The 22,831-nt window shown below is 43.9% G+C and overlaps 1 protein-coding gene across 1 annotated transcript; it reads left to right on the top strand.

The window, feature by feature from the left end:
- Nucleotides 1-7,953: 7,953 nt before the first annotated feature.
- Nucleotides 7,954-21,989, top strand: LOC144935346 (ras-related protein Rab-27A-like). The gene is made up of 6 exons (XM_078861905.1): nucleotides 7,954-8,058; nucleotides 12,003-12,195; nucleotides 17,205-17,290; nucleotides 17,457-17,560; nucleotides 18,756-18,876; nucleotides 20,329-21,989. The coding sequence occupies exons 2-6, from the start codon at nucleotides 12,043-12,045 to the stop codon at nucleotides 20,525-20,527; spliced, it is 663 nt and encodes a 220-aa protein (XP_078718031.1). The 5' UTR covers nucleotides 7,954-8,058; nucleotides 12,003-12,042; the 3' UTR covers nucleotides 20,528-21,989.
- Nucleotides 21,990-22,831: the final 842 nt, after the last annotated feature.

Below are 22,831 nucleotides of genomic sequence, written 5' to 3'. Positions count from 1 at the left end.
TCATCATCAGGTGTGAAATCCACAGCAAGAAATTGTTTTGAAAAGTGGCGTTTTTTTTCTTAACATTAAGAAAAAAAACGCCACTTTTTTCATTGTGTAAATTATAATAATTATTCATCTAAATAAATTAACCTTAATCGGTTTGTGTTTTTATCAGCCCACATCTACTTTTATCGAGACTGAAGGATAGATAGAGCCTTCGTCAGGGAGGGAGGTTCAATGTGCCATTGTTTTACACATTCGGAATGCACAGTGGACACTAGCTGGTGCTGAAGTCGGAGCCACGGCCTCAAGCGGGCTGTGTCACGTGCTGCGGTGCGTCTCGAATGACCCGGTCCATCACTCGGTGACCCACGGCTCCATGATTTTACTTAAAATCTGTAAAATCAGCTGTCGGAGCTTTGTGAGTTACATTTGATATCGTATGTCGCTGGTCACGTTGGAATGTTTTTTCCCAGCTGACTATCAGCTGACTTACTGTCACAAGGATGCTGCTTTACAAAGGCTGCTGTTGTTTATGCTCCGACACATAAAGCCCGCCCAGTCTTCTTTTAAGCCGTGCGTATTGAAGAGTGCCAGACATCAGGTTACGCAAGACAGTGTCAAATGCATCAATATGTAAGACAATATATTTTAACGTACATTTATATCATATAGATCATTTAACTTTAATTGGCCATGTACCCACCACACTGTCCTAAAACAGTGTGTTGGAATCTGGTATGGCATAGTGGTGGAAAAATTGATATCCAATTACTGTACAATCAAAATTCTCATAATTTCAGCCCTCTATCATTCGATCACGTCAGTCATGTTTTTTTTACGAACCATACTTCACAATAGTCAGTGTGGCTTGGAAAAGTGGGGGCACAGAACCGGTTTAGATATAACTCACCATTGACATTAGCCATGGGTTCATAGCGCAGTGCACTAACAACTACGCCACCACTCTTCAAAATACCAAAATGCAATGCCCACGAATTTAGTTGCCAACTACTGCGAATTAAAATGCCAGCGTCGTGGGTTCCAGGAGACTTGCGACGTAACTTGGAGGCAACACTTTGATCTATAACAACTTAACACAACACCCCGCTCTCCGGGCTAACGTGCCTTATCACTCGGGGTAACTAGAGCTCTCTGGCTAGGGGTGCCCGAGGGAGGCTAGGCTGACCCGACCCAGCCAAGGTGCGGGTCCTGACCACTGGTCCACGCTCAGCCCCGGCCCTTACAAGGCCGTCCGGTCCCAGGGTCCCAGCCGAGGTGGTCTTCGTAGCACTGCCTCGAGCCGATCTGAGAGCCGCCTTTTATACCTATCCCGGGGACTCTCCGCCCCCGGTACCACCCCCTTTCTGGAATCTTCCAGAGGATCCTGGAAAGGCCCCCCAGCCCCTCACCTGGGGTAGGGGAGGGGAACCCAGCCTCTCGATGGCCCGGCTCTCTCGCTCTATCCCCTTGTACAGGCCGGCACCCCCTACAGACCTCTGGCCGTAACTGCAGGTAAGTGGACGCTACACCAGCATTGCTATTAAAACTGATATATTTTATCCATGATTTCACTGCTAATTTACATTTGTATTATGAGAGAATGGATCTCAAACGCTAATACACGTCCACTTGGCAATATTCATCAGAACCTTGATAGATGCCAGGAAATATAAATATATATGGATTGTTCCGTTTTGTGAACTGCTACAAATCCATCTTAAGGAGTTTTAGGAAAGGAACATTTTTTTCCCCTGTGTTTAAATGCCATCGGTAAAAAGGAAAGCAAAACACTCAGGGACCTACTAATTAAGTAGCCAACAAAGATAACCACGAAGGATAGAAATGAGGAAAATAATCAAATGAGTCCTTCGCTCAGTCGTACAATGGGCAGACATCTGGGACATCTCGCGTCTGAGGCAAAGGGAGCAGCAGGTGACTGATAAGCAAAACGGTGACTCGCAAAACGGCGATAAACAAAACGGTGATAAACAAAACGGTGATAAACAAATCGGTTATAAAACGGTGATAAACAGACATCAACGGATCTGAACATGAGTGAACTATGGTATGAAATCAACATTGACCCAAGGGTGGGGGAGAAAGCCCCATGCTGCCTGATTCCACAAACAATTTGCAATTAAAGTATAACACACAATTATTCATGCAAATTAAATGTGTTTGTGTGTGCGTGCGTTTGGGAATACTGGCAAATTATATACTAAGCCATTTATAATTTCGCGGCGCTTTCCTTCATCGAGACACATTTGACTTGGCAAAATAGTGTTTCGTAGCATTTGGAGTGAATAGCTTTAAATGCTTGCCAAAATAGTTTGCGATGTGTGGAATATTTATTTGGGTAAGCCAAAGGCCCAAAGAGACCACAGCAAATTACGGGAACTCTGTTGGCAGTAGTGCGCAAGGACACATCAGGAAACACTCAAAAACATGAATCTTTAACACAGAAAATATGCAGTACTGTAGGCTCATGTTTCAGGCAAAGGCTCTTCGTAAGCACAGAGGTCAGAGAGCATCGCTGACTTACAATTGGAGATCACACTTTACAACTGGTGCTTGAGAAAACTAAAACATTTCTCAAAGTTGATACGTGAACAGTTTTGACTTTGAACGGTAACCGTTTTTCATAATCAGACAGTGTAGATGATCTTTGAAAAATCACATTTGCAATGTAAAGTTACGTTCTTTATTGGGGTTTTAGAAATGTCAATACTTTTCCACACTTGTCTGTGTGGTTTGGTGAAGGTGGGGGAGCATCGGCACTGGAGCATAGAAGTACAGCACAACAATGGCTCTCTCTCCACTGCCCTCTGCTGCCCAACGCATAGCCCGAAAGCGCATGACAGACTGCCCATGGTTGCAGCTTTTAAGCACTATCCAGGCCCAACCTTTTTTCGTTTCCGAGATGTGACTAGATCGGACGCATTCTTTGGTGACAGGTCCCAGGAGAGAAAGTTGTATATCTGCAGTTATTGGTGGAAAAACAGAAAAGGCCTGAGAATGGCACTGCTCCGTCTTCTTGGTTCTTTCGGTAAAGTCACGTAGAAGGGAAATAATAAAATAATACAAATAAAACATAATAAATACAAATGTTTTATTTTTATTATTTTATTATTTCCCTTCTACGTGACTTTACCGAAAGAACCAAGAAGATGAATCCCTGCAGTCACGAAAGCTTTTAATCGAAATTTAATGGCACTGCTGTGACAGGTGGGCGCGAGGTCAAAGACCAGAGTCACGATACACGCAGTTTAAAGATTCATAAACAAGTTTGAGTGTCAGATTTATAGCCTTAATATACACTTGAAAAAAACCCTAAATAAATAAATGCCCTCATTGTTGTATAAATGTTAAATCCGATTTCTGGAAGCAATTATGCTCGGTTATAGTTATTAAATATTCAGAATGTATTTTCTTGGAAACATATTTGCGGTACTGCACTGGGATGTTTTAAGACGAATACATTAACCTTATTGGGGAGAATATAATGGGTCTCTTCTTGTGGGACCCGCACCCACTGTGTTATCATGTGATAAGTATAAACAGTACATCACGTGATAATTACAAACAGATCAAATGGCAGCACATGGCGCTTTTGGCAGCACATTTTATTCGTGGTTATAAAATTAAGCTTGAAAGTATAATACAACGTGAACTTTCATTTTAGCAATGCCCAGAAGCAACTTTTAATACAGAACGTGGAGTGTTTAGTTATACTCTGCAATGAAATGCACAAAAAACCATCCACATTTATTTAGACTAAAATCAGTGTATGAATACATTTTGACTGTTGAAGGGCTAAATTTCGATTTAAAGCTTTCGTGACTGCAGGGATTCATATTCTTGGTTCTTTCGGTAAAGTCACGTAGAAGGGAAATAATAAAATAATAAAAATAAAACACACTGTATTATATTATGTTTTATTTTTTATTATTGTAATATTTCCCTTCTACGTAACTTTACCGAAAGAACCAAGAAGATGTTGAAAGGCTGTTTAATACACGGTAGACTCCCTCTGGAACTCTAGCGGGCAGCGCGTCCCACAGGGCGACGACCCCGGAGCCGGCCCAGGACACGCTGCTGCAGGCGGGACGAAGTCGCTCGGCGGGCCTGGGAACGTCCGGGACTTACCCAGGAAGAGCTCGAGTCTGTCGCCTGGGAAAGGGAGGTCTGGACCGCCACAACTCAACACGCTGCGAGCGTCACCAGGACAAGCGGGCTGAGAAGTGAACCAACGAACGAGCCTCTGGACGTTAAAGATCCAAATTTGTCACGTTTGAAAATTCCCTGCAATATGCTTCAATTGGGGATTAACATGGTGATCATCGCCCTAATTGGCAGACGACTGTTCAAGGTCACAGATCAGACGATGGTATTCCGGTCTCTTTGAGTTCTAGCCTGGAAAAAACAACTTGAATACAGTATATTGAAGAGATTTGCTCTTTATCCATTGGTTATCATACATTTATCAGGTACTGTATTTTAAACTCCACTCAATGTTCCGTAAAAGTCAATAAGTGTCATATTTCAGTCCTCAAATTAGTGATGAGCAGCTAGATTTCAATTAATCATGGAAAGGGATTTACCATAATATTAATTTACAATATCTACTCACATATACAAGAGAATCCCAACTAATATATTTCAACTTGTCCACAATATAAAACACCATATAAAGCTCTCCAAGCGTAGAGGTCACACACTGGATTTCGTCTGGCATGAAAAGTGGATGAGATTAAGGAATTCCCAAAACTGACAATGTGTCTGTCAATTAGCAGATAAGGGCAAGTCTCCCAACAACTTAAAAAAGTAATTATTGCTTTTCTGCAAACACATGGATGAAATGCTGATTGTCTGCAGTGCCATTAGTGTGTTTCAATTAAATGACGATACATGCTGGGACTCCCAAAACATTTCTGTGCTGCATTTATACATTATTACTGTAGCACAGGGAAGCTGCCATGGTGCGATGTTATAACACTGGGCTTGCAATCCAGAGATTTCGCGACGTTCGCAGTTGAAACTCTACATATGCCCAACATTCCTGCATGTAGAGACAAAGGCTCCTTTTTAAACCACAAAGATGACTGTCGCCTGATGTTTCTCGTTGTAATTACTGGCGAAACGTTGTACTCGAATTGTAAATGTTGTTGTTTTACTATCTAACACACCGGTATGCTGCACTTGTAACTAATTGGCATGTTTTGTTTACGTGACAAACATTACTAATTGGCTGTGTCGGGTGGCGGCGGATTTAACGACGCATTTATATTTACACGATCTAACCCAGACAAACTCTTACGGACAAATGCTCCTCGATCTCACACAGATTTGTGGAGACTTCCACACCCTCTGGGCTGAGGTGGACACGAGATGGCAGCACTGCAAGTTAATTGATAAAATCTGTGTGGGACGTTCAACGTTATTGCCTTGTATATGTCCGTGTGCTCTGGGTTACCCCGATTTCTTTCCACATCCAACTAAAAAAAGGAATTGGCAAACGACTAATGGATGAAGGGCATATGAAATACAAATCACAACTGCTGTGTCGCATGCTGCAGAAGGAACTCAAACTGTGATGCCCTGCAGCTAGGACATGGCTCTGTCCATCAGGGTGATTTGCAGATCAAGCTCATAATATAAAAACATCCTTACACTCCGCTGAGCCAGCAGAGGTTCAATAAAGTAAAGGTCCATGTATCCACGATTGCGTAAACTCCTGACGTGTAGTACTCTAAATCAGTGGTCCCCAACCCCCGGGCCGCGGACCGGTACCGGTCCGTGGCCTGTTAGGAACCGGGCCGCGCAGCAGGAGCACGAGGTGAGAGCGGTGAGTCCGCGTGTGGAACCCGCCCCCATTGTTTTATTACTCACCACTTCCGTCCGCGCCTCTTTCCCACACTGCGCACTCGTCTCAGTCACAGTGTTGGTAAGCCCACGAGCTCTAACCCCGAGTAGCCACAATGAGTAAAAAAACAAACGTCTCTGGAGAGTTTCTTTGAAAAGGGGGAAAGACCCAATGATGACCCCCCCCCCACCCCGGGCCGTGAAAAAATTGCCTTCCACGAAACGGTCCATGGTGCCAATAAGGTTGGGGACCGCTGCTCTAAATCGATCCGCAAAACATCCTGTTATCGGCACGACCAATTCTTCCTTTTTGTGTTTTTTTTTTATGGATAAGAAGGGTTATCCAAATTGAATCACAGAAGGCGCTAATTTCACTATATTATCCACAATTATTCAACGATGAATTCACGGATGACAGGAATTATTGAATATTATAGGATGCGATCTCCTCTTAACCACGAATATTCCCCCCACTTCAAGTTGGATGAAAGAAGTTAATATTCATGAGCAAATATCGTCAAATTACTCACGTTAACGTGGAGCAACTCACTTTTCTCATTCAGTTGCGTATTCATTGATTCTATCTGCGTGACCAGCGTGCGCCACTCGCTGTATGACACGTGGGTCAGGAACTCGGAGATTCACGGAATATTTACAGGAGAGCAATAACGGAGACGTGTGCCAAGAAGCATCGAGAGATGTTGGCGTGCGATTGACATTGAGAGACAGACAGATGAGCATGGATTCGACGAGAGAATAAAAGCAGGCTAATGACAACATGCAAACTCTGAAGACAAGTGGGCTAAGGCAGGGCAAGGTGGACATTCCAGCAGTAGATTGCCCATGGCTGATGACGATTATCATTCCTCTCACACGTACTTCATTGCGTCATTCATAGACCTCTAAAACATTGAAAAATTGCACAACTACGTGACTTTACCGAAAGAACCAAAGAGTATGCAAACTATACTTTTGGAAAGGACCGATTTTAAAAACAAAAAAACCCCGACAAGACCGTTGCGTTCGTTTATTTTTAAAAAGCAGCGCTTTAGTGGTGTGTAATAAAATGTGACTTTGAAGGCGACAGAAGCAACACTTGGCAATGTTTGCGCGTCTCTTTCGATTCCCTTCCTTGCGCGCGGATCCCGTGGAGTTCACGACGCGCCCCTGAGCTGCGCTGTCATTCGTCTTCTGGTCGTCGTCGTCCCCCCATCGTGGTGGTTGTGGTACGGGGGTGTCAATATTTCAGCCGCACTTGACACCCACCACCACCACGCCTTGTGACGCTGCGCCCCCCAGCAGGCGACGGGGGCCCCCGAGGGGTCCGGGTGAGGCTGCCCGCACAGCGAGCTCCAAACTCCGGCAAGAGAGAGAGCAAGGCGAGCTGAGGCGACCCCTGCACACATGAGACACACACCGATCCTGCAACTGCGGGCAAGCTACGAAACCCTGGGCAGCAAGTACGTAGAGCAAGTGTGGGAATAGTAAGCGAGGAGTCGTCTAGATTCAAATGTGATCACTGGAAAGTGATTCTTAGCAAAGCTGGGACATTGGATACTGTGTGGTCACTGTTTCAAAAACATTCGAAAAGTGTAAATAAGTCTGGCGGAGATTCCAGCGCAATTGCGTGTTGTACAATTCGCAAATTGGAAGCCCACCCCATCATGTTTACATTGAGTTGTTGTGGAGGTTGTTGACTAATTTCTATATGCATTTGAGTGGCACAATCAACTAAATACTGTACACGGTGGTCCAGATGTCTTGTGACCCCCATTTCATTCTCTAAAACGTAATGTTTTTATTAAACTAAGGTTTATTTAAAACATAAATGAACATGCAAAGGAAACAAAAATGTTAGGGACCAATTAATTGGGGATGGGGGGTGTCACAAGACATCTAGACCTTCCTGTACTTTAAAATGGAAGACATTAAAAAAGAGACTTGGACCAAATATTGTGCCATTCAATTAAGCCGAGGTAAGGCGGGCGGGTCATGCAGCGAGGCAGGACCACAGGAATGCCAGCTGCCAGGAGGGACAGGTAAGACCGGTCCACGCCACCCAGGCGTGGCTTGCACAAAAGCCCTACCTGGCGGCTGACGGCGGGGAGGGTCGTGGCCGTGAGTCACACACACCAAGGCTTGGCTCACGGACATTTCTCACTCCAGCCATTCGCACGCTCCTTAAGCCATAACCAAGCTTTGCTGCACAGCGTAAGTCACTTTGAGGCGTTAAACAATGTTCTGTATTACGTAGAGCGTACTTTAATTGAAGACTGTGCATTGTATTGATTGGTGGTCGAAGTGATGTGTTTAGTATAAACGAGTGTGTGGATATGGTCAAAACTATGGGTTAAGATGCATTCAACCAGTACGTTGCAGCCTGATGTATTATCTAGGATTTTGCAAAGTGTGTGTCATTGTTAGCAAGGTAATTGTGTCGCGGTGACTTTTTTTATTTGTATTTTTTCCTCCCAGATACGAAAGTCATGGGGCCTTAAGCGTCTAGTGAGAGCTGCAACGTGCATGACCGTGCTGCGTAAACTATTGTCTTGAACTGGCTGGAGAGTGGCGCTGTAACAGAGCTTCTGAACTCAACATTGTAAAGTTGCGAAGTTGACAAAGCGATTGGGGCCGTCCTCCGGCACTCAGCCAGATAAGATGCGTGTGGTATCACTTCGCGTGACTCCAACTGTGGGGTCATCCTATGGCAAAACTAACCTCGTCATAGGAATGTAGAATTTCCACCACTGACACGTGAGTCGTCGTCCTAATTGATTAGCACAACCCAGCAGCGAGACGCTCACGGGCTTATTTGTCGAGTAAACGTCTACCTTGGTAGCGCCTGTACGACATTGCATAGCCATCCAGTCTGTGCGCACCCCATACACGTGTGACCGTGTGTCGGTGTGTGTGTGTGCTCTTTAAAGCCACGTACACGCCTCGAGCGGGCAGAGGCTTGCCGCTTGCTCGGCCACGTTGCGCAGGTCGGATGTGCGTTGAATGGTTTCGCCATAAACATGGCTGGCAGTGACAGGCCAGTGATATAAAAGGTGTTTTTCTTTTTTGTAACCTCGAAAATACAGTGCTGCAATATAACTTTAGCAAACATGCGCATGTTCTGGTGTAGTGCCGCACAGGTCACGGTGAGTGTGCTCCCCGTACTCACGACACGTACTGTGTGTGCAATGCTGAGCCATTTAACTTGTACATTTTTGTTCAATTCACAACCGTGTTATTTACAACGTTTAAGTCGACTCGTGCCTTAAAGAAGGGGAAAACTCGCTTGCAAATTCAATGCGTCGTGTTTTTACCTTTGCCTGTACTATTTTTTTTTACGAAGTTAGGCACTTTGTGAAGGGTAGTTAATTACCCCACAAATAGTGTGAACGCACTTTCTTGAAAAGCTATTCCTAACTCTAGTATGAAGACTTTATTATAGCATCACAACTTGACTCGGAAATAAAAAAAAACATTGTCACCACAATATTGCGTGACGTGGCTTATGCGCTGTGCAAAACGTTTGTGGCTGAGTAATGAACATAATACCGGCGCCATGGGATAAGTGTGGATTATTACCAGCTTCTATCTCGTACTGTGACGAGGTACTGGACGACTAAGCAGTGAACGATCTGTTGTTCTGTGGCATCACCAATGGAAGACGCACTTTAGACCGTGTTCCTTTCAGTGTGAGGTGTGTGTGTGTCACGCCCAAATCATCCTGTAAAATAAAGTATGTATTTACATGTATGTATGTCTACTTACATGCACGACCACACGTCTTTACACCGTTGATTTGCAGGTTGTCTACTTTGGTAATTCACTTTTAGCATAGACACGTTTTAATTTCTGTCTTTAACAACGAGTTTAATGTCAGATTTAAATGTGAGATGCCAGTATTATTGACGAAAAAAAGTCAACATTGAAGGAATGAACCATTGATTGTCACTGAGATGCAAGGTTTATTTACATTTGTAGATCAGGTAATATTTTCTTTACAAGTGCGGTACTGTACGTTATGTCCGTACTGTACAGTATTTACATTCTGATTAGTTTGTTTTAAAATAGCATTTGAATCCAAGTACAGTACTGTACTGTTTGCAATATCGTGATCTTTTTTAATGGGGGTGTGGAATTTTTAAAAAATGAACAACTCGTCTTTTTTATCTTTCCATAATTACAATACATTTCTACTTTTGTTGAAAAAGCGATTAAATGTTCAGCAGTGGTGACGGAAGTCGTTTCCCCAATGTTGGTGCCAGGGTTGCCCGAATTTATTTCCCATCGGGCACCACTTGGGATGCAAATGAAGTGCCGTGCCACAATGAGAGGTGGGAGAGTGGGGAGAGGCCAGCCCTGGTAAACATTGACATGTGGTTGACATGTGGTTGGACCAACGTTGGCTCAACGTTCAATGTTTGCTGGGGCAGTACTTAATGTGACCCGATGGGATCGCTTTAATTAACTTTCACCGGGCGGTGTTCATAACTTTATTGGCCAAGAATCAATTCCATTTACGGTCACCTCTGTACAACAACCAAGGCAGTGGCTGCCTATTCAGCAGCAATAGAAAAATGTGGCGAAACGGCTTACTTTTTTTTTAAAGAAAACGAAAGTGCATTTTAGGCCCAATGGATTGTTACCGTGTGAAATCTATTCTATTTTTATGGTTGAAGAAAAATGGTTGTTGATCAGATGGAGAATTGATTGTAAATTTTGTAGGAAAAATGATTTGAGTGTAATACACAAGGTGTACACGGAATCCAAACGCAACCATGATTTGCACAGCTAACACTTGGTGCAATGCTGTACATTAATCCTGAAAGCGGAGTTTACATTCTTTAAAATGTTGTTGCGTATGACGAGAAAAGCTCCCATTGGGACGAGTGGTTTGGCGATCCACTCGGTGGCTTCCTGAGATGCCAGGTGAAGAGAGAGAGAGGTGAAGCCCCTCACACACCGCCAGGTCCCAGTGGGCTGGCTGCTGTTGCGATGTCTTCCACGGTCTGGGACTCATGGCCACAGTCGCACTTGGAGTCACAATCCCTCAGGGAGGGGGGTCAGACATATGTGACGATGTGTGACGAGGGAGGGTTTGAGAAATGTGACGTCACATGAAAATGCGCAACTTTAAATATAAACAACGTTCTACTTAATTAAATTGAATTGTTCTAACAACACTAATTTTTTATAAATTTCCATTATTAACTATTTGAAAATTTAAATGTACTAAGGTCACCTTTTATTTATTCCATGAGTGGGGTTTCTGGAAATAGGTGAGCAACCGTCCTTTGCTGTTGCTGAAGAGGTCCGATGAGCATTCTTTCTGCCAGCAGACGCAGGTGGCTGGCTGTTTGGCATTGCAGGCGAGTGTCAGAAGCCAGCACCCAGTCTTCGACTTGTTAGCCCGCTCGGGCTGCTTTTTGGTCGCCCCCTGTGTCGTGGTCGTTGTTGAAATTGCCGATGCAGCTGGTTGGGTGGTTTGCTTGGGAGGACGGTGGTTGGCCATGACTCTTGTCGGAGGCGAGTAGACGCTCACGACGGTCAACTTGCCTACTCTAATTGTGATCGAAAATGGAAAGCTGTCTTAAGCTCTTTTTTGTCAGTGTTTCTTTAGCTTGGGTAGTTGGGTTAGCCTGGACATAGGTGGCCATACTGAGTTTCTTATGGTATTGGCAGGCTACCTTGTGACATCCATGGATCTTCATACAGCACGGTAGGTGGGTTTCTTGGAGGGCAAGAACATCGATATTCAGCGTTCAAAGTTCTCTTGACAAGACCGCGCGTTTCGCTCTGGATGAGCCTTTGTTGTTGGAGTGCTTGAGCCTTGATTCGTTGGTCCTCGACGGGTCCATTGGTTGACATGTTTGAGCTTTCAGGCTTTTCAGATGGAGACGCGAGACAACATTTGTATTTATATCCTTTGACACATTTGTTAATACAAATCACAAACTGAAGTTACCAAGCACTAATCGCATCATTTGGAGTCCCGCATTCATACTGTCGTCTGAATCCTGACTATTGTACATCGTATTGTTAAAATAAATTGGCTCTCAGCTCCAATCTACAGAGCGAGATTTAAGAGGCAACACGTCGCCCACTTGTGAGATGAATCACGTCTCATGTCACGAAATTATTTTTCCTCCTCCTCCCCCCAGGATTGCCGGAGCAGCCTGAGTCCTGCCCCTGCCGTTAGCCATGTCCGACCTGGAGTATGACTACCTCATCAAGCTGCTGGTGCTGGGTGACTCGGGTGTGGGCAAGAGCAGCTTGCTCTGCCAGTACACCGAGGGGCGCTTCCACGACAAGTACGTCACCACCGTGGGCATCGACTTCCGTGAGAAACGCGTGGTGAGCTTGTTGGCCAGGCCTGGGGTACTACCCCTTCTTCTTAACGCTTTCAACATTCCCACGGCGCACGTGTACGGAACCGGAAGAAAAACTAAAATCTCAAGTAACTTTATCGGTGCCCGAGGCTCCTGCCAGGCCAGGCCGGAGGACGTGTGTGGCACAGTTTGGCGCCAGCTATCGTAGAGTGTGGCGATTTCTTCGCGGCGATTACGACGTTTTAAAAAAACACAGAGCTACGCCTTTCTCTAAATGAAATTTTAACGCGGAGCCGCATGCGCGTTCCGAGATTTAGCGGTGAAAGGGACCCACACCCTGCAACTTGCAGACGTCTCGGAACGGGAAAGGGTCAAGTGTGTTGCCCTTTAAAGACCAAATGAACCATACTAATCTGACTGTTCTTGTCAGATCTCAGAAGCCAAGCACGTTTGAGCTTGGACAGTGTTTGGATGGGCAGCCACCATGCCCATATAGGTTGTTTATAGGGGCCTGCGCTGTGGCGGTTAGCAAAGGGCAGTGAAGACAAGTCAATTGTTGTGCTGTACTTACAAACTCCCCCGCCCTCACCAACCCAGAGTGGCCGGCGTGGTGCAGTCTGGTCGTGTGATTCCCACAGCACGGCAGGGCCCCCGTTGACCAGTTGATTTGACAAGAGCTGTCCATGTTGTTGCAGTGTACGACCACAATCCCGTCGTGAGTCAAGCCGCGTAGATGTGGCTTCACATAGATGTGGCTTCACATAGACGTGGCTTCACATAGATGTGGCTTTGATCCAAGTCTGTTCACAACAATCCCACGTTATGATTGCCGTGGGCTGCCGTTGAATTGAGCACTATTCATAGCACCCATGACATACATTCTTCACCGACTATCTGTAAAAATATAACAGCAAAAGACCATTGCCCATGTTTTTAGTAAAGCTCAGAGTAAACGGTATTCCCGTGTAAAAGAAGGTGCTTTTTCCGCGACAGAAATACGATTTAAATGATAATTTACACAAGGCACATGCGACCATAAATAGTGGATGTGAAAGTAATGGGTTTAATTCTTAACAAGACTAACACTCCTTAATGCTTACAGTTGTATTTCTATGCTACTTAAACGACCTAAAGTTAGATGAAGCAGTTTGATTTTTGAGTGCCCTGGTTTCTTGCTACCTGTGGGTTTTCAGCAATGGATTCTGTTGGGAAACCCGTTCCCCTGGAATCGCGTGTCACGTTTTATGATGTTTGTGTTTGGTGTTGAGCACGGTGTTTTTCAACGTTGTCTTAATACAGTACACACCACTCCTGTGAATTGTGGGAAGGGGGGATTGTGGGCCTTTGTGTATGCTGTGTGGTCAACTCGAGATGACACTGCTGGAGGAGGGATAAATGAAGAGGTGAGGGTAAGATTCGGGGGTCGAGGAGGGATGAAGAGGTGAGGATAATATTTAGGGCAGAGGTGGTCGTGAGAAGATGACAAGGTGGTGGCAGGTTCTGGCACATGTTTTCTTATTTCATAATAAACATAAGCCCAGCACAATGGGTGCAATTAAATGAACAGGTGTGTTTTCGAATATGCAGTTTGCTTAATTTATGGCAAGCGATATTTTAATGTAAACATAACAGTATTCGCCATGTCACTGCAGATACGGTAAATGGTTATAAACGTTTAGAATAGTTTGACGATTGTTTTTTAAACATTAACGTACAATTCAATTGAGGAGATTGTACAGTTTAATTCTACGTTCTCTGCTGAGAAACTACGGTGAGGGTATTGATATTTTGAAGTCGTAAACGGATAACATTTATGGAAAGTTATTAACTTACTGCGTTGCTGTATTGATCATAATGACATTGAGGGAGTTGACTCCTGCACAATGCGCAACAAATAACATTTTGGTCAATGGTTGTGTGAGTGTCATTGCAACATGGTAATGTGTGTACCATGGAGCTGTCATGGGTGATTGATGGTATGCTGAACTTCTTTCATTGCGGGGGAAGAACAATACACTAAACACAAAAAGCAGTTCATGAAATTGATAGTCGACTAAAAATTAGATAGGTTGGGGCCCTTTTAAAAATAGCCACCACAACATCCTGCCCCAGATGTCAAGAAACTCCCGACAAGCCACTTGCATTCCTTATTCGATTTGTCCATTAATTGGACCACTAATTCGTAATGTTTTTCTTAAATAGTCAGTGATGATGGCTCGAGTTTACAACAAAGCAATGGCATGTAATAAAAGTGACGAGGAGATACAAACCGTTGATAGGAATGGTAAGCCATCCGAAGCTTCAAGCGACGCAGAGCGTGTGTGAAGTGGGAGGTGGCTTGGTGGATATGGAAAATCACAGGTAGAGGAGTTTTTGTTGTGTTAAATCCATGTTTCATGGATAATAAGATAATATATCTACACAACTTCTATTATCCAAAAAAACATTAAATAATAGGAAGATCTTCCGGCGGCAAATTCGTCCCAATACCAGCGTGAAGGTGGTGGTTGTGGTCTTGGTTGTTGTGGTCTTGGTGGTTGTGGTTATTGTGGGGTTTGTCTTGGCTGGCCCGGCGGGTCAGTGTCAGTAGTGATGACAATGAGGACACACACATGGCGATGTTTCACTGTGGGTTGCAGTCGCCCAGATGTAGTTTCTGTATTATCCGTGCAAAATCACGGATAACTGGAGCAACGTGAACATTGTCATCGCATGTATTCCAATGGTCATCGAGTTTGACCCAACCAGACTGAACCTGCAAGTGGTTTCCCACAAGTATTATCAATCATCCTGTTGTCTGTAAGAAAGTGCAGATAAGTGCAGTAGCCCCAAAGTGGCACGACAATAAATCTATAATCCACATTCATCCGTGCTTTCTAGCAAAACGGGAATAACACGGCCAGACAAAAAGATGTACCCAGAATTCGCCCCCTTATCAGCACAGATAAGATAAGTTATATTGTGTCTCAACGCTGTATAATGATGGTGCCTTACATTAGTTTACAATTGTTATTATTGAAGGATTACCTTAAATGTTTGGTATGGTAAAATCTAATTTTTTTCCTAAAATGGTTATGTAAAATTGTATTTTAAAATTAAAATAACTAATTCCTCCCAAAGTATCGTTTATAAATCACGTAAAAATTAATGTTTTGCTACGCAAAGGGTTTCCGAACTACTGTACTTATTCACAACCTGAATCCCCCATGTTTTGCTTGTACAGCAATGTTTGCCTTGGTTCATGTTCTTTGTGTTATACAAAAATGCTCTTCTGCTTTGCATGTTACAGTGAAGGGAGCAAGAATTGTTAAAAAATTGCATGTCTACTGTGACTGTCAATGGCATTTCTAGGCAGCAGTCGGACTATACTGCACCAGCCCTCCATTGTCTCTAAAAAAATCCAAAACTAAATCCTGCAATAAACATTTAACAGTTAATCACTGTTAGATACACGATGAGGGTGACCAAATCACCTGGAATCAGCCCATTCTCCATCTCATCTGAGCCGATGAAGCGGGCATGTGCCTGGGTAGTGTTGGCATTGGTGGTGACCACACCATCGCCAGGGATCGGCAACCAACATAGCATGAAGTGCCACTTTTTCAAATTCGGTATATATATTGAAAAAACCTCCCTCGGTGGTGAAGAAGGTCACGAAGCAGTCGTCCGAAGAGAGCCGCAATGCACCTTCGGAGCCGCAGGTTGCTGACCCCTGACCCCATGACAGGCCGGCTGTTATTGGGCTGTGGTGCTACGCGGTGGGTGATTGAAGGCAGTGCAGAAAAAAAACCAAGTTGCTGCTCTGTACTTTCATGCTTTCACGTCTGGGCTCCTCTCGCATCCACCAACGCGCACTTATCAGCGAAGCGAGGTCCAGGTATGGTCAAGTAAGCCCCACTTCCCACGCCGTGTGGGGAGGCCCCCCCATCCAGCAGTGGATTGACAAACTGCCCAGTAAGCGAGCGTGTGCAGGAGGACTCGGGAGATTATGCCCCAAATTAATTCTATAAAGGGGATGGGGCACACAGCAGCTCGGGAAGGGGGAGGAGGCAGGGCACGATTGGCTCAGGGATGGAGGAGAGAGATCTTGTGGGAGAGGAGGGGGAGAAGTTGGAGGACCGTGGTTGGAATCGTTGGACCAACTTGGCCACGACGTTTCGTATTTAGTCGGCGGTTTACGAGGCGGTTGTGCTTGCATATGGTTGCATGTGGTTTCGTGCAACTTCGTTTTGCTTGACATTAAATTGGAACTCACACGATTAACAATAGCCCAGGAGATACCCCCCTCCCCACTTTCGAACAACACACAGCCTATGAAATGTTTAAGATAATTGTCGGTTATGAGAAAATTATAATTGTAGATTAATGCGTTCGTACTTGAGACGGTTTCAAGCAGCTGAGTTACCATGGTAACCATTGTTAATGCGTACATGACTTTCATATGTCCTCTAAAGCACGTGGTCCGCTTTGTATCTCAATGTATTACCATCATGCATATGTAATAAGCGTGGATACCGATTACCCAGTGGTGGCCATGCAGATACCCCTTGTCACCCCCTAGGTGGCGCTCTCTCATTACACAGTATATTGAATCTTGTTTGTGCACTTTTTTGTTCAATATTGCTCGTTAGTGACCGTGTTTCTGATACAAATGTCATCGTGGGTAGTGTGCACTGATTAGATCTTCTGTCGGCACATTGGTGCCTTACATTTTACAACAGTTCCTTTTCCAAAAGATATTCACTGCATCCCCAGTGCATTTATTCAACAAAATGTAAATGTACTGTTTGTATTCGTGTCCTCTTCGTAAGTAGGATAAAACAATTGTTTTTAGAAGAAAGTATACTTTTATTTGTCCACTTGAGATTTCCAGATCGAGATTGAAAACTAGTTTCTTTACAAGTGCTTCTGGTGTTGAGTTTGTCCCCCCCCCACACCTCCGATTAGCACGGTTGGATACGTACGGTGCGAAAAGAAGTTCAACACACGTGCGTACGTACGAATGACGTAGATCGTGTCCTGTGTGCGCTCCAGACGTACACGAGCGAAGGGGCCGAGGGCACCGCCAAGCAGACGAAGCGCGTCCACCTCCAGCTGTGGGACACGGCGGGACAAGAGAGGTACTGGGAGAGAGAAACAACAACAACAACAACAATACAATTATCGATCCGCGAATACGATTCTACGCCCCGAGATTCTTTCTGCATGACGTGCCTGTGATATTATTTCCATGTACTGTGGTAGCTTGCGGAAAGAGAGTCCAATCGTGCAATGTGCTCCTTGCAGATTCCGGAGCTTAACTACGGCATTTTTCCGTGATGCCATGGGCTTCCTGGTCATCTTCGATTTGACCAGTGAGCAGACCTTCCTCAACGTTCGTAACTGGCTGAGTGAGTAAAACAAAACCCATGTTTCCTCATCTTTCGCTTGCACAAGCCAGTTTGTACGTCTTCCAATGAACACATCTGCTGAATATTTGTTTCCCCCATCTTCAATGATTATTATTTGAGGAAGCGTGTTGGGTGTCACGAACCCAGGCCGCAGGGACACCTTATAAGTAGTACTGAAAAAGCGAGGGATGAGTTGGCTGCGGCAGTTGTTTACAAGGCATCTGATATGTGTCTGTCTCACTACCCTGCTTCTAGGTGCACTAGCACCTAGCCAGGCTAGGCGTGCGAGGCTAGTGCACCTAACCTGGCACAAGCGCCGTTGTGATGCCTCCACTTAGTGGTGAAGGGTGGTTGTTGTTGTAAGTACCCCTTCAATAACAACGAGGCAAGCCCCTGTAGCAAACCATGTGGCTCATTTTTCCACCACCGATTAAAAAAACACACACGGGAATGAGCAATCCTGTGTTAGGATGCTCCTTGCTGAGCTCATTATAGATACATTCATTAAGCAAGAGCTCTTTGGTGCAAACAGCGTGTCACATCCGCTCTGATCAATTCACCCGGCCACACTCAGTGCAGTATTTGTCTACGGTTTAACTGTCATTTTGTGTCGATGTTCACTATTTGTATTGTTCCGCTCGCTTATTCAGGAAAGCCTCACTGAGTTTTCAGACTTTTCCATGAGGGGGTGATGTGGCTGCTGTGTGATCCAATTGAGTAATTGGGAAGTATATTTTCAGCATTGTTTTTTTTATACCAGGTACATTTCGTTTTTAATGCAATGTCTTTTCATCTTGTGTAAATTAATTTACTTCTATGGTGTAGTCAAGCATTTCCCCATGTCTAATACAGTTTTCTCTTAATGTTTCATCCTATTTATGGGAGAGGTGACATATGACCTCTTCACATATCCCCCCATAAACCTCAATCTCCAGAGAGTCGGATATGCGATGTGTTGTACCGTTTCTATTTTAAAGGTAAACGGGTGGATACAAATAAGTGTATGGACAAACACTGAAAATCGTATAATCATAATGATAAACACAGACCTTTACCCGAAATTTATGGAGTGATTACATCGATGTAACACTTGAGACCAACCCATATACCGTGCTCTGCTATTCAACAGATAGCAGAGCTTTTCGTGGCTGAGATGAGTGCACCAATAACATGAATCATGTCCTTGAACCCACAGACCAGCTGCAGATGCACGCATACTGTGAGAGCCCGGACATTGTGCTGTGTGGGAACAAGAGTGATCTATCGGAGCACAACATTACGCAAAAGCAAGCCAAAGAATTTGCCGAAAAGCACGGGTAAGGCTATGCCTGTGGTCATGTACTGCATTGGTAATACTCAAGGGGCCATCCGTGCACTATTTAACCTCTGCCACCGATGCACTTGCAGTATGGCGTGTGACTCCACAATTGGAATGTTGCGAGTTTAAATTGCAGCCTATCGTCCTACCAGGGTCGATCAATAAACGACGCCACATTTTGTGGGAAATCAGCGGTGGTTGTCCTTTGGATAGATTCGGGCACAGCCAGGAACAATGTAAAATGTGAGCCACTGGTCCAAGGCCGTATAACATGTACCATTGCCACCATAACCTGATCACGTGCCACTGCAATATCAGCACCACAAAATAATGTACAATGGTATTTCCTTACAATGATGATTTACTACATTTGGTATTTGTGCACTTCTTATAGTGCACGGGTATTGTGAAGGCTACACACGTGTATTGTCTGCCAGTAGAGGGCGATGTTGTTTTGATTTTTTTTACCAAATTCATTTTAAAGGAAATGTCTAATTTCGACCACGACTCTCATGCACATGACCTATTATTTGTTTTATAACGTCAGTGGATCTTTGACGGCCATTTTAAAGCAGACTGCGCATGTTTCTTGGTGAATCCACCCGCAGGATTAACCAGGCCACTGACCTCCAACCACGAAGTTCTGCAACAAACGGCAAACGCGCCACTGCCCGGCTGTCGCTCTTTATTTAGCGTACTATGCAGTCCAACCCTTTAACGTACATATCTTTTCTCAATCCACTGCTGGATAAGGGCCTCTCCTTGTTGGCCTGGTCTTGGGGATTATTTGGCCAGAATTCACCATGGTGGTCAGTGCAGTTTGGTGAGGCTGCTCACAGAAACAGCCGATAAGCATTTAACCATCTAAGCACTGTTCAGGCTTAACTCTGTCCACCTGCTGAGATATGACGAGATTGGATGGAGTACATCACTACAGTATTTGTATTACTGAATAATTCTCATCAAAGCTGTCCGATTTAGAGTAGGATGTCGTGTAGCCCTGCAACAACAATAGTACATATTTTGTATCACGTGCTGACCCAGGTCAACATTGCAAAACAAACATTGGTAAAATGTAATAATTTTAAACACAATCCTATCTCACTATCACTTACTTTTCATGAATGATCCATAATAGGTGTTTTGGGTTGGGTAATGATCTGGCCACATTTCTGTCACAACACCCTCCACCACTCGACAGAGCCAAACAATTTAAATTGTCACACGCGCACACGTTGAACATTACAAACTTTAGTCTTTCAACCGTTTGATAAGTTACAACATTTTTTGCAACAAAATTCGGCCATCTGATGATGCAGCGTTTCGCTTGAGGCTACACAAAGCATCGTCAGCAAAATCCAATGAGGCCGCCAATGTAATCCGGGGAGCCTGAATGCCTGCGGAGTATTTATCTGTAAATAACACGAACGGTTCGTGTCTCCAACCGCAGCATGCCCTACTTTGAGACGAGCGCAAGGACGGGAAACAACGTGGTGCCTGCTGTGGAGACACTTCTGGGCCTCATCATGAAACGAATGGAGCGCTGTATTGACAAGTCTTGGATTCCTCAAGGCGTGCTGAACAAGAAAGACAAGCTCCACGAGGTGGACGAGGCGGACAGCGAAAAGAAGAAGTGTGGGACGTGTTGAGAAGCTGCTGCTGCTGCTGCCCAACTGTCCTGCCCAGCTCTGCACCCTCCACCGCACCCTCACCATGGGTCTGCTCTTTACACAATTACCACTGCATCATTAAAAGTATTCTATTGGCATCAACCGATCAATCTGCTGCGGCTCAAAATAAATTAATCAAAACATTCCGAAATTTAAATTTTTTTAGTGATTAATAGTAATTAACTTGGAATTCTGAAGGATTACTGTAGCATAGTAAGTTGGTAAACATTTACTAGAATTGCCATTTTTGGGCTGTGTGCGAAAGGTCCGATTGGTTAGAGCAAAGTATAATTGCTTACAATCAATAGAAACATCAACTAAGATCGAATGTCTTGAAGCATCAACTAAAATATGTCATTTTACACTGTTTACATTGTCATTTTTGTGATGTCACTTAAATAAGTCACTTTAAACAAAGAAGCACAACTAATTGATTTCATAACAAGTGGGAAATGGGATTGCCATGACAAGCATCCTGCTATAACGGTGTGATTCATTGCAGTTTTCCACTCATTGCAGACACGATGGGTGAAATGGCCTCATTGAGTGTTCTCACAAGCCTGGAATGAGTGTGTGCCTTAATTTAGGGGAAGGAAAGCATACGCTTGAGGTGTACATTTTCATCGCAAGAGAAAATCAAACTATTATAGTGAAATTATGAAATTAGATTTCCCAAACAGAGAGCGCCTCTGATTGGTGCACAGTTGGCTATGTACGATGCGAGAGAAGTTATACACATAGTACAAAGCAAGTGCAATGAACAGTCATGCTTTTCCCATCGTTTGAAGAGGATGAATAGATCTAATGAAAGTAATTCCAGGATTAGATTCGTGGTTTCTTCAAGGGCTCTACATTGAATGTCACGCTGTGCTTCAATAGCAATGTTTGAGACAAGTGGCTGCATTTGTTTAATCTGGGATATATTGCCCCGTGATACAACGATATCGTTCTTGAGGATTATGGAGTTCATGGATGATCTTCAGTCATGCTTTGTACATATATTGGCAAAGTATTATTAGTTTACTTTGCAGTATATAGGTGTATAATTGTAGGATTGCACAACAATGATACTGGATAAAGGAGACAGATTGAATTACAATGACAACTATTCAGGTATTGTAAATGTACTGATCAGTCCTGGATACACCAAGCAAGCATTATCGTGCTGGTAAATCTGGTAACAATATGAAATATGAATACGTCAAATTAGCTTGGTAAGATGTGCCGTATTTTTTAAATGCAATAGTTAAATAAACCGCTTGCTGAATGGGAAACAACTATTTGATGGCAGTCTTTAAAAAAGTTTTAAATGTATGTCTTGAATAAATGCCACTTGACCAACAACCAGATTCCCAATTAAAAGAATGTATTGTGTGATGCTCTTTTAAAATGTTGTACACATTCGCTATTCAAGTACCGTATAGACTAGACCTTAAACGTTATCAAATAGCTGATGCAGCTTTACCATGGTTTACAGCTTAATATAATTTTAATGTGCAACCATGAGCTTGCAGTGAGGTTAACTTGATCCTTAAGAGTGCCACAGTCTAAATATTATTCCATGTAACGTAGAGAAATAAGCTTAAATTAGTTGATATCTATCGGGTAATATCAATTCTAACGGCTACGCTAAATGTCGTGTTATTGAAGCCCCACAGGATAGGGCTGTAAACGCCATACGCACAATTTGTAGTACTATTGTGGCAGGGCTACACCATACCAGTGATCCATAATAAAAGTAAATTTCCATACACCTTTACTTTCACACATTGAAATAGGCCATTCCGTTAGCGTGTTTAAGGTTGGCAAAATGTTTTTTAAATGCGCTTAAATCGAGGTGCACGATGCAGGAACCCTCGATGGGCTTAAGGAAGCATCGAGCATGGCGACAGGGGGGGGGGGGGGATCTGTTGCGCACACTTGTGGGGATGTCAGATCTGCTGAAAATAAATCTAAGTGGCAGGGCACTGCCCAGTTTGAGGTTACTATTGATGGGGAACAGCTGAACACGTGAATTTGTGCCAGCAGTAAGAGCATCCATCTCTAATAGATGCAATATCATTGTACTGTTGACATGTTTCTGTGCTGCTGTGAAATTATACAAACGCCACTTTCACCTCCTTTAAAGGCTGATTGCTATTATAAACGAATTGCTAAGCGCATGTCAAAAGGAGGCATGTGAGGGTATTGTGGTGGTTTTCCATGATGTATTGTTGAGTGGCTCGTGTTACATCTTTGTACGTGATATTTTATTTTGTAACGACCAAAATACAGACCATTATA

This window comes from Lampetra fluviatilis, chromosome 13 (genome assembly GCF_964198595.1).
Source record: "Lampetra fluviatilis chromosome 13, kcLamFluv1.1, whole genome shotgun sequence".
NCBI lineage: Eukaryota > Metazoa > Chordata > Hyperoartia > Petromyzontiformes > Petromyzontidae > Lampetra > Lampetra fluviatilis.
Note: the sequence above shows the minus strand (reverse complement) of the source record. Positions and strands in the feature narration are given on the sequence as shown.

Excerpts from the sequence above, each read along its gene's own strand:
- LOC144935346 (XM_078861905.1), top strand. The coding sequence starts at position 12,043 with ATGTCCGACCTGGAGTATGACTACCTCATCAAGCTGCTGGTGCTGGGT. Across the intron at positions 17,291-17,456 it reads GACACGGCGGGACAAGAGAG|ATTCCGGAGCTTAACTACGG; the intron begins GTACTGGGAGAG and ends TGCTCCTTGCAG. Across the intron at positions 17,561-18,755 it reads CAACGTTCGTAACTGGCTGA|ACCAGCTGCAGATGCACGCA; the intron begins GTGAGTAAAACA and ends TTGAACCCACAG.